At 51.0% G+C, this 12,083-nt stretch overlaps 1 protein-coding gene across 1 annotated transcript in view; it reads right to left on the reverse strand.

Annotated features, from left to right (window-relative positions):
- Positions 1-12,083, reverse strand: part of Col5a3 (collagen type V alpha 3 chain) — a 53,249-nt gene that overhangs the window by 11,850 nt on the left and 29,316 nt on the right. The window contains exons 32-45 of the mRNA XM_059267403.1: positions 7,820-7,873; positions 6,576-6,620; positions 6,308-6,361; positions 6,136-6,180; positions 5,397-5,450; positions 5,249-5,302; positions 4,681-4,734; positions 4,463-4,570; positions 4,218-4,307; positions 3,724-3,777; positions 2,553-2,660; positions 1,676-1,783; positions 1,539-1,592; positions 831-884 (exon numbers count right to left, since the gene is read on the reverse strand). Coding sequence (XP_059123386.1) covers positions 831-884; positions 1,539-1,592; positions 1,676-1,783; positions 2,553-2,660; positions 3,724-3,777; positions 4,218-4,307; positions 4,463-4,570; positions 4,681-4,734; positions 5,249-5,302; positions 5,397-5,450; positions 6,136-6,180; positions 6,308-6,361; positions 6,576-6,620; positions 7,820-7,873 — 936 coding nt within the window. The remainder of the gene's footprint in view (positions 1-830; positions 885-1,538; positions 1,593-1,675; positions 1,784-2,552; positions 2,661-3,723; positions 3,778-4,217; positions 4,308-4,462; positions 4,571-4,680; positions 4,735-5,248; positions 5,303-5,396; positions 5,451-6,135; positions 6,181-6,307; positions 6,362-6,575; positions 6,621-7,819; positions 7,874-12,083) is intronic.

Here is a 12,083-nt window from a genome sequence, read left to right on the forward strand (position 1 = left end):
CATGTCTGCCTGCACACCACCATGCTACCCAACATGAAGATAATGGACTAAACCTCTGACCTGTAGCCAGCCCCAGTTAAATGTTTTCCTTTATAAGAGTTGCTGTAGTCATGGTCTCTCTTCACAGCAACAGACACCCTAACTAAGACATATGTTGAGAATATTTGGACGTAGGGCCTTATGAAAGTCCTTAGCATCAGATGCAGTCATGAGGGTGGGGCCCCACAATGGTGTATTAGTGGTTTTATAAGAAGATCAAGATGGGGTTGGGGATTTAGCTCAGTGGTAGAGCGCTTGCCTAGCAAGCACAAGGCCCTGGGTTCGGTCCTCAGCTTAAAAAAAAAAAAAAAAAAAAAGGATCAAGAAAAGACCCGAGTTCACATACTTGATAATAATACACTATGTTGCAATAAAGCAAGAAGACCCTGGCCAGATGCCACCACCACTGTTAGGGATTTCTTAGCCTCCATAAGTCACTCCGATAAATCACTTAAGCCTCAGCGATTTTGTAACAGTGGCAGAAAATTAACTAAGGCAAGGCTGGAGTCTAATTCAAAGTTCAAGTTCCCATTTGAGGCCAGCATTGGAGTGGGGAGAACAGGGTGAAGTGAGGATTTGCATGCTTTGGGTATTTGATTTGGATGAAGATCAAAGCAGAAAGCAGAGAGGATGGGCTGAAATGGGATTCAAGGTCAGAATTGAGTTCATCATGGGTGTTGGCACTGAGGGGACACCAAGGCTGGGCAAGGATGCTGGGATTTTATTCAGAAGAGTGGCACACTGTCTTCCTTCAAGGATCCAGGGTGTAGTCACTTGGTGGGAGCACTCACCGGGGGGCCTGGATGACCCGCTGGACCCCTTATCCCTGTTGGTCCGGGTGGGCCCTGAAGTGGGAAACAAAATAGAAAATTCTATCAGAGCTGAGCATGGTGGTACATGCCTGTGATCCCAGCACTCAGGAGGATCTGGAGTCAAGTCAGCCTCAGCTACACAGCAAGTTTGAGGCCAGCCTGGGTTACACATGAACGCTTTTATCTAAAAAAAAAAAAAGGCAAAATAAAACAAACCTTCCCCTCGGATGGAGTGAAACCTGTTGGTGCTGGAGTAGAGCTTGAGTTCTGGGGAGATGGCTGAAGGGCTCCAGGCTGTGGTAGATTTTTACCATGGATAGGAGATTTTGAGACCCAGAGGGGCCTTCCTCTAAATTTTTATTTTATTTGTGTATTTTGTATGTGTGTGTGCATGTATGTGGCAGCTTATAAGAGTTGATTGTTTTTTTTTACCACGAAGGTCCTGGGGATGGAATGCAGGTCATCGGGTTTAGTGGCAACACCTTTTCCCACTGAGCCACGTCACCATCCCTAGAGAGGTCTTTCTTACTCTCCTGCTCTCTCAGAGCTCAAACAGTGCTCACATGGGGATCTTTGGACCTTTAGCTCCAGTGAGCTAGGTGCCAAAACTAGGCTGAGGGAAGCAGAAAGTCCAGGCCACCCCATATCTCCTCCCATGAGAACACCTCCCTGGGGGTCCCCACTCACCGCATCTCCTTTATCTCCTTTGCTTCCCTTGTGACCAGGCATCCCTACTTCCCCCTGAAGGACAAACACATTAGGAAGTGTCCAGCCCCCATCAGACCCACTCTCTCCCTGGACTGTCCTTCTCCTAGTCTCCTCACCTTGTCTCCTTCCTCACCAGAAGGACCCGCAGCTCCAGGGGGTCCCTGAAGTCCCGGCAGCCCTGGGATACCATCTTTGCCAGTGGGACCAGGGGCACCCCGTTCTCCCTGATGGAGAAAGAGGAAGGAGAGAAGTTAGGAGCAGGGAACACAGAGGAGGACATCTGTATAACCATTTCTTTAAAATTGAAATTTTTCATCTTGAAAAGAACTCCTTAAGTCTTAGGATACAAACAACCCGCAAGTCTCAGAAAGTTCCTGAAACTTACAGGATTCACCAGTCCCCCTTCCTCAAGGCTGTAGAAGCAGTTAACAACTGCCAAGGAGAGTCTTTGGCCTATCAAACTGCCTGCAAGTTGCACAGGGAACTCCAGGGATGTAGCTCTTCTGAGCCATGAGCCAGACTGAGATGGCCATTCAGTGATGCAGCTACTTTTGAGTCAGTCATATTTTGTAAGTCACTCCTCACCCATGCTCCTGTCAGTAATCCCAATAAACTCCCAGCTTCATTAAGATGGACTTGGGAAAGATCATTTTAAGAACTGATTTTTTAAGTTTATTTTATTTTTAATTATATATATATGTATGTATATGTGAAAGGGTAAGTATTTACATATGAGCATAATTGCCCATGGAGGCCAGAAGTGGGTAACAGATCATGGGGAGTTGGAGTTACAGGCAGCTATGAGCCCACCAATGTGTATGCTGGGAATGGATCTTAGGTACTCTGCAAGAGCAGTAAGTGCTACCCACTGAGTCATCCCCTCTCTCCAGCCCACAGAAATAGAAGTCCCTTGGTCAGTTGTTGATGTCCTATCTGGAGTGAGTAGATGCTTGCTCACCTCTCCCCAGAAAAAGTCACCCAACAGACACTTACCGGAGACCCCTTCTCACCAGCAGGACCAATAGGGCCTTGCCCACCACTCTGGCCAGGAAGACCAATGCCGCCAGAAGGGCCCACAGGACCACGCTCGCCCGGGGAGCCCTGGAAAAGGGGTGGAGGGCCAGGAATGTTTAAAATGACCGGGCTTTGGCACCAGTGTCATATCTTACACACAGCCAGAGGGCACCCTTGAGCACCTTAGGAATGACCCTCTACACAAACCTTCCTCAACTTGAGGACCGTGAAGCCCTGCATAAAACCTCTCCTCACTCACTCAGCCCCAGCTACACAGACCTCGCTGCTCCTCAAACCTGTAGAGCATGGTCCTATCCCCAGGGTCTTCGCACATGCTCCCCCAGGTATCCACAGGACTCCATGCTCATCTCCTCCAGGTCCTGGCTCAAATACGACCTCCGAGATGCCTCCCACAACAAGCTGTTTAAAATGCTCTTCCCAGCACTCCATGTTCTCTGTTCTTTTTCATTTGTGTTCCTTTCCACTTCATCTCCCTTTCCTTTCTTCCTCCCTCCCTCCTTCCCTTCCCTTTAACAGGGCCTCAGTAAGTAGACCAGGCTAGCCCCAAATTCACAATCCTATTGCCTCAACTTCCCACACTATCACATGCAGCCCATATAATACCTTTCTTTTTCCATTTGTGTGTGTGTGTGTGTGTGTGTGTGTGTGTGTATGCACATGTGTGAGTGCATGTGCACACGTATGCATGTGGTGCTGAGGTTGATGTCAGGCCTCATCCTCATTTCCCACCATGTCTATTGAGGCAGAGCCTCTCAGTCAAACCCAGGGTGTGCTGATGTGGCTAGTCCCACTAACAGGCTTCCTCTGGGGACCCCTTTGTCTCTGGCTTCCCAGGCTGGAATTACAGGTGGGCCACCATGCCCACCGACATTCTCTCAGGTGCTAGGGTTCCAAACTCAGGTCCCCATGCTTGTGTGACACTGAGCCAGCTCCCCACCCAGTCCTTTGATGGCTATTTTAGAGGAAGAAGCTGAGGCTTCCCGGTGAGACTCAGGTCATGGGGGTCAGAACCGGGTGTGCTCCAGGCCCACATTCCCCTGCAGCTCAAGCTCTTCCCTGAGGGCATGAAGCTCTGAAGACACCGCCCTTGCCAGCCCTCTCCCTACCCGGCCAGTGTGCTTATACTTACATTGGCCCCAACAGGTCCGGGGGGACCCTTGTCACCCTTCAAACCAATGGGTCCCTGGGGGAAGAAATGACCAGTCAGAAGATCTTCCGGGACCCCAAGGATTTGCCTTCACTTTGGGGAACTCTCACTATTCCTAGACCTATGGCAGGTGGGCCCTGAGTTCTGCAGATCTGTCTGCTCCAGGTCTCCGCCACTACCATGTCTTTATGTGTGTGTGTGTGTGTGTGTGTGTGTGTGTGTGTGTGCGCGCGCTCACACCTGCCGTGGCACACTTGACAAGGTCAGAGAACAACTATCAAGAGTCAGTTCTCTCCTTCTACCACGTGGGTCTTGGGGACCGAACTCAGGTCTTCAGGCTTGGCAGCAAGCCTCCTCACCTGCTGAACCATCTCACTGGCCACCACCAACGTCTCTTTACCCAGCCCCCTCCAGTCTGCCATCACTGTAGCCACCCCTCAGCACCACACTCCAGAGGATGCGCCAAAGATACTCACTGGGTCACCGGGGGCTCCTTGGGGACCAGGAAAGCCCATGGGCCCAGGTGGCCCCTCCTTCCCAGGGGACCCCAGGGGTCCTAGCTCACCCTGTAGAGAGCCAAGGGAGGGAAGTTAGCCTCAGAAGTGGGATGTCTCCGCCAGACTCTGGGCCCTCCCCAAGACGCTAATTTCCAGCTACTCCTCCCACAACGTGAACCCTGTGGTTTGGGTGATGACTTTGGGGAGTTTATCCAAGGTCTTACCTTGGCCCCTTCTCTGCCTTCTGTGCCTGGAAGACCTTGTTCACCAGGAGGTCCAGGGGGCCCTGGAGGGCCCCTCTCACCCAGAGGCCCCACGTCCCCTACCTTTCCCTGGAAACAAGCAAGGGATATCTTGAGCAGCCTGGAGGTGGGGAGACCTCCAGCTCCACGTGTCCTTGGGTGATGAAAAATGGAGAAAGGTTGGTGGAGCCCACTCTGACCTGAGGACCAAGGACGCCAGCTGGTCCAGGGGGGCCCGTCTGACCTTGGAAGCCCTAAGGAGAGAAAGAGAAAGGGGTATCACATGGGAAGGAGAAAAGGAGAGCCCAAGGGCCTGGGGAGACAGCTCAGTGTGTAAGATGCCCTGTTCGGCTTCCCAGCATCCATGCAGAGAGGCAGGTGTGCTATGTCCCACTCCTCATCCCGGCGACGGGGAGGTGGAGACCGGTGGCTCCCTGGGGCTCACTGGAAAACCAGTCTAACCTAGTCAGTGAGCCCCGTGTAAGAGAACCTGAGCGCGAGTCCCCAGCACCCACGTAAAAGCCACGCATAGTTCTCATGCCGGTAACCCCAGCACTGTAGAGTGGAGACAGGTGATCTTGGGAATTGTTGGCCAGACAACCTAGCCAAAATGGCAAGCTTCAGGCTCAGTCCCAAAAGGTAAGATGGAGAGAGACAGAGGAAGATACCCAGCATCCTTTTCTGGTCTCCACATGGTAGCACATGCACCGCCCCCTCCATACACAAGGGCCCAACACAGTCGGGAGTCAGAGGTCAAGGGTCACTTACCAATTCTCCTCTTTGCCCAGGGTGTCCAGGTACCCCATCTTTCCCCTGAGGACCCTGGGGAACGAAGGAAGAGGGAACGAAGGTTTAGAACCGGAGCAGCGCCACCCTGCACCCTTCCCCACTGCCTCAGTCAGGGTGCATCACTCACTGGGGGGCCCTTTGGTCCAGGGAATCCTGGGGGACCTTGCAGACCTGGAAGACCCTGAAATGGAACCAAAAATCATTACTTCATCCCTCCTGAGTGTCTTGCATCTAAATCCCACAAAAATGACCTTAAAGCCTGGCAGTGGTGGCACACGCCTTTAATCCCAGCACTTGGGAGGCAGAAGCAGGTGGATCTCTGTGAGTTCAAGGTCAACCTGGTCTACAGAGCGAGATCCAGGAAAGCCAGGACTGTTACACAGAGAAACCCTGTCTGGGGGGGGGGGGGGGGAAGACCTTAAAAGTTCGTACAGTGCTGGCAAGATGGCTCTGATAAAGCCCTGGCCTAAGTTCCATCCCTAGATCCCACAGGCGGATGGAGGGAATAAAGAGTTGTCCTCTGATCTCCACAATCACACAAACACAAAGTGAGTTTGTTTTCTTTAAAGCCAGCACACATTGAGCACCTACAGAATGCAGGATGTGGTGCTGAGCACTGGCTCATGGCATGTCATCTTATTCACCACTCACTGCAGCCCACTGAGAGGGGACCACGGTTACCCTATTTTATAAAGGAAGAAACTGATGCAAAGAGAAGTTAAGCAACTTGCCCAAGGTCACACAGCAGGCAAGTGGCACAGCTGGGAACTGAACTCATAGATCTCTGGCCTTGGAGGCTGAACTCATTCACAGACACTCTCATGCACTGCTCAGAATCACACTAACTCACACACACTTTCACTCACCTTTTCTCCAGGGGCCCCAGGAGACCCGTTTTGGCCCACATCACCCTAGAACAGAAGAAACGAGCTTCAAGCCCAGAACAGACTCAGCTGGGAGGACTGGGCAGGGACCTGAGTTAGCCTGAGATAGACAAAGGTCCCTTGGTCATCCCCTATCCCCCACTCACTCCCATACCTTGGGGCCAGGCTGGCCTGTGGCCCCTGGCTGTCCCCGGTCTCCTCGGGCGCCCTGCATAGAAAGAAATTTTAAAAAAGAAAAAGAAAAAAAGAAAAGTGAGAAGGTAGGTGGGCCTGGGAGAGGACACCGCACATGGGTCCCTTCCTCCAGAATCCCTCCAACTCCACCAGGGACAGGGGCAGGGCCCAACCCCTTCCCTGCCCACCCAGGGCTTGGCGACCCCATCTCCCCTCAGACCTGTGCCCCCGTGTGAGCATTTCCTTACCGGCACACCGCGTTCTCCTTCGTCCCCTGGCTGCCCTGCTTTGCCCTGGAGAGCGAGTCAGAACAGAAAGTGAGAACGGCCCTGTGCTTCGTGAGAACACGTGCACACAAGTGTCCACAGGTGGGAATGTATGTACACAAGGACATCTACAAAGGAAAAACTGTTCAGGGAGTGAAACTAGCCCAAAGGAGAGGTGCGTGTCGTAGGCAGCAATACTGGAGGGGTGGAGCCATCTAAGCCTTTAAAACAGAAGTCCCAGATACCCGACATGGAGCTACAGAATTTGGTGTTTGCCCCGCTGGGTTTCAGTCTTGCCTTGGTCCAGTATTCCTTTACCATTCTTCCCTTGTGGAATGGGAATTATCTCTATGGCACTGTAATTTGTTTTTATAGTTGACTTTTTGGTTTGGGTTTTTTTGGGCGGGGGGCATCAAGACAGGGTTTCTCATATTACAGCTCTGACTGTCCTGGAACTCACTTTGTAGACCAGGCTGGCCTCACTCACAGAGATTATCCTCCCTCTGCCCCCCCCCCCCCCGAGTGCTGGGATTAAAGGTGTGTGGCACCACCGCCCGGCTTGTATTTGACTTTTAAAGCACTGGCAGTTTGAAAGACCACAAGGTCTTCCAGGTTAGATTATATTTTACATTCAGAAATAAGCATGAGACTCTGGGGACAGGAGTTATGGATTTAAATCAATGTGTTAGTATATCCAGTTGACAAGGGGTGGAGATGTGCCAGTTAGGTTTTTTTGTAAGAGTTATTTGTGTGTGTCTGTGTGTGTCTGTGTGTGTCTGTGTGTGTCTCTGTGTGTCTCTGTGTGTGTGTGGGTCAGTGCATAAAAGGGCAGGTGTTCCCAGAGGCCAGAAGACGGCATCAGATCCCCTGGAGCCAGAGCTACAGATAGATGATTGTGGGACACCTGACGGGGTGCTGAGAATCAAACTCCAGTCCCCTGGGAGCAGCCAGTGTTCTTAACTGAGCCATTGCTCCAGCCCTGTGATGGTTAGTTTGAATTGTCAGCTTGAGGCAATCTGGAACCATCCAGGGAGAGTCTCAGTGAGGGATTGCCTGGATCAGGGCAGCCTGTGGCAAAGCCTGTGGGAGTGTCTAGACTGCCCTGATTGACAGAGGAGGACTTAGTCTGACAAGCACAAACTGTCCCAACACCCACCTCCTGGCATACACAAGCTGCTCCCTTGGGCCAGGCCGACCCTCCCCATACCCCCCGGATCACAACTCACCCTTTTGCCCTTCTCCCCCAGCGGTCCCAGGGGTCCAGGAAATCCAGTAGATCCCTGAACAGAGAGAATTAAACATGAGATTCTGGGATTAGTGAGCATCAAGCAGAATTGGTCCCTGGCTCCATTCTTCAGCTTTCTTGCATCACCTCCAGCCCCAGTCTCCTCAGAGGGGCCCTCCACCGTCCTCCCCACAGCAGCCACACTGCCCTCCTCCAAACTCCCCAGGTACGCTAGCATGCTCCCATCCCAGAACCTTTGCACACGTCCCTTCTCTCGCCGTAAGTGTTCTTCTCTTAGGGGTACACAAAGCCATCACTCATCATTTACAACTTTTATGTGCATGTGTATGTGATGCGTGTGCGTGAGTGTGTGCAGGTGCACATACAGAAGCCACAGAACAATGTCAGGGGGCTATTCTATCATTCTCCCCTTTCATCGAGTAAAACACCTGCCTCGCGTGCAGGAAGTCCTGAGCTCCACCAGCAGCACCACATAACACAGGTGTGGTGGCATCTGCCTGTGGTCCCAGCATTCACAGTGAAACAGGAGGATCAGGAGTTCAAGGTCAGCCTCGTCTACATACCAAGTGTGCGGCTAGCCTGAGCTACATGAGACCCTGTCTCAACAAAAAACAAGAGGGGCTGGTGGGTGGTGTGGCACTCCGGAAGTAGAGACAGGGAGTCCCCGAAGGAACAAGCTGGCTAGCTAGACAACTGGCATCGGTGAGCTCTGGGTTCAAGTGAGAGACCCTGCCTCGATATATAAGGTGGGAGTGATGGGAAGACACTGGACATCAATCGTCCAGCTTCCATGCTCAGGTATGCCTGCACACACGGAGGCCAACACACAACTGAACATGAACACACACACAACAAGCAACAGGAAGGCCAACAAAAGTGGGGTGGGAGTTTGTGGGAGGTCGTTAGGCCATGGGGGTGTCTTCCAGTGGGATTGGGTGCCTGTGTCTCTCTGTGTCCCCCTTCTCCCTCTCCTTCTCCCTTTTCTCTCTCCCCTTTTCTTTCTCTCCCTCCCTCCTGTCTCTTCTCTCCCCACCTCTCCCCTGTCCCCACTTTCCTGGTTCATGATGTGAGTGGCTCCTGTCTACCTCCTTCATCCTGCCACCAGAAGCTGAAAGTCACAGGCCACTCAAGACCATGAGCCAAATATTTCTTGATGACAAAAGTTAGTCTCCAGTGAGGTGTGAGCAAGACAACCATGTCAACTCCAAACAGCAAAAACATGGAACTCAGGAATGCTGTGGGAAGTTCTGTATGGCAAATGTGTTGCTAATTAGTCAATAAATAAAACACTGATTGGCCATTGGCCAGGCAGGAAGTGTAGGCGGGACAAGGAGGAGAATAAAGCTGGGAAGTGGAAGGCTGAGTCAGAGAGACACTGCCAGACGCCACCAGGACAAGCAGCATATGAAGATGCCAGTAAGCCACGAGCCACGTGGCAAGGTATAGATTTATAGAAATGGATTAATTGAAGCTGTAAGAACAGTTAGCAAGAAGCCTGCCACGGCCATACAGTTTGCAACCAATATAAGTCTCTGTGTTTACTTGGTCCAGTCTGAGCGGCTGTGGAACTGACAGGTGAGAGAGATTTGTCCTGACTGTGGGCCAGGCAGAAAAACTCTAGCTACACAGGAAGAATTCTGTTTCCGGTGAGATGGTTCGGTGGGTCAAGGTGCTGGTTACCAATCCTAATGGCCTGAGTTTGATCTGCAGCACCCACATGGTGGAAGGAGAGAGCTGACTCCCCGAGTTGTCCTTTAGTGTGTCTGCACCTAGTGCCCATGGGGAACAGAAAAGGGCACTGGACCCCCTGGAGCTAGAATTACAGCCACCATGTAGTGCTGGGAACTGAACCCAGGTTCTCTGCAATAACAGCAAATGCTCTTAACATCTGAGCATCTCTGCAGCCCATAAATGTAATTTGTTTGGTTTTTTTTCCAGACAGAGTTTCTCTGTGTAACATCCCTAGCTGTCTGGGAACTCACTCTGGAGACCAGACTAGCCTCAGACTCAGAGATCCACCTGCCTCTGCCTCCAGAGTGCCAGGATCAAAGGCATGCACCACCACGCCGGGCCCATTAATGTAGTTTTTAAAAGAGAATGCTGCATTCACATTTGCTCCCACAAATCTTCAAGTTCCCAAGTGACTTTACATAAACAGACATGTTCAGTTGCCCATGATGTAGTCTGGGGTGTGGCTCAGACAGAAAGCACAATCTCTCACGCACTCTTGTTCCTCATAACACTGGTACGTGTGTTTCTACATAACCACATTTCTGCATAAGTACACTGTGTTAGGTTATAATCAATTCAAGACTGGACAGACCTCATTTCTGTGAGGTTCAGCTGTTAGGATTCCAACATCTTTGTGCGCCCTCCCCACTGGTCTGTGCTGGCAGCTTGATCCTTAGTGTGGGAATATGGGTGGGGGACCTTTAAGGGGCATAGTGTAGTGGGAGGTCTTTAGGTCATTAGGACTAACCAGAAGGGATTAACAGAGTTCTCATGGGACCCAGTTAGATCCCATAAGAAGGTTTTTAAAGGAGCTGGAGAGATGGTTCAGCAGGCAAGAGCACTGGCTGCTCTTCCAGAGGACCTGGGTTTGCTTCCCAGCACCCACAAGGCAGGCTCACAGCATCCTGTAACTCCAGTTCCAGGGATCTAACGCCCTCTTCTGGCCTCTGCAGGCACTGCATGCATCTATGATGCGCAGACATATATTAAGGCAAACACCTATACACATAAAATAAAAATAAATAAAATCTCAAAAAACATTTAGAAAATGTATTTAAAAAACATTTTGATGGCAACCACGCAGGAGACTGAGGCAGGTGGATCTCTGTGTGTTAAAGACCAGTTTGGTCTATACCCAGTGAGACTCTGTCTCAGTAAAACTAAGACACTTTTACTATATTTATTTATTTTCTGGTGCATGTGAGTCACAGCACACACGTGGAGGTCAGAAGACAACTCGCAGGAGTCAGTTCTCTCCTACCATGTGGGTGCTGGGGATCAAACTCAGGTCCGCGGGTTTGGAGGCAAGCATCATTATCTACTGAATTATCTTACTCATCTGAGATTTTTGTTTGGTGTATGTGTGTTCCTGTGTGTGCACACGCATGTGGAAGCTGGAAGTCAATGCTGGGTGTCTTCTTTGACTGTGCTCCACTTTAGTATGTGTGTGTGTATGTGTGTGAGTGTGCATGTGTGTGCACACATGGTATATGTGGTAGTTTGAAAGAAAATGGCTCCCAAAGGAAGTGGTGCCATTGGGGGTGTGGTCTTGTTGGAGGAAGTGTGTCACTGTGGGGGCGGGCTTTAAGGTCTCTTTTGCCCAAGCTTCCTTAGTGTGACTTTCAGTCAACTTCCTGATGCAGCACCACATCTGCCTGCACACTGCCATGCTCCCCACCATGATGACAATGGACTGAACCTCTGAACTGTAAGCGAGCCACCTCAATTAAATGTTTTCTTTATAAAAGATGCCATGGTCATGGTGTCTCGTCACAGCAATAAAAACTCAAACCAAGACAGTAATGAATATGTGTCCAAGCAGAGGCCAGACACCAGGATACCTGATATCCTCCTGTATTGCTCTCCATCATATTCCTTTGAGACAGGGTCTCTCTCTGAACATGGAGTTAGACTGGTGGACAGCAAGCCCCAGTGATCCTCGTGTTTCAGCCCCCCACAGCCCTGGGTGTGTGCACACACAAGGCCTTGCCTGAATTTTTTTTCTTTCCTATTTAAAGGAGTTTTGTTTTAGTGTGTGTGTGTGTGTGTGTGTGTGTGTGTGTGTGAGAGAGAGAGAGAGAGAGAGAGAGAGAGAGAGAGAGAGAGAGACATATGTAGGAGTGCTGCCAGAGGACAGACTACGTCAGGTCCCCTGGGGCTGAGGTCATAGGCAGTTGTGAGCTCGCAACGTAAATGTGGAGAACTGAGCTCTGGAAGGGCAGCAAGAGTTCTCCACTGCTGAGCCATTTCTGCCGCCTGGATGTGTAAGTGGGTGATGGAGATTTGAACTCACATGCTTGTTGCAGCGAGCTCTCTCTCCACTGATCCATCTCCTCAGCCCCTCCACCTTAACTCTTCGAGATAAAGTCTCTCACTGAGCCAGGAGCTTGCTCATTGACTAGCCTGGCTGGCCATTGATCTCCAGGGACCCTCCTCTCCACCTCCCCAGTGCTGAGGTTACAGATGTGTGCCACCACACAAGGCTTTTCACATGGGAGCTGGGACTCAAATTC

Source organism: Peromyscus eremicus, chromosome 7 (assembly GCF_949786415.1).
Source record: "Peromyscus eremicus chromosome 7, PerEre_H2_v1, whole genome shotgun sequence".
NCBI classification, from domain to species: domain Eukaryota; kingdom Metazoa; phylum Chordata; class Mammalia; order Rodentia; family Cricetidae; genus Peromyscus; species Peromyscus eremicus.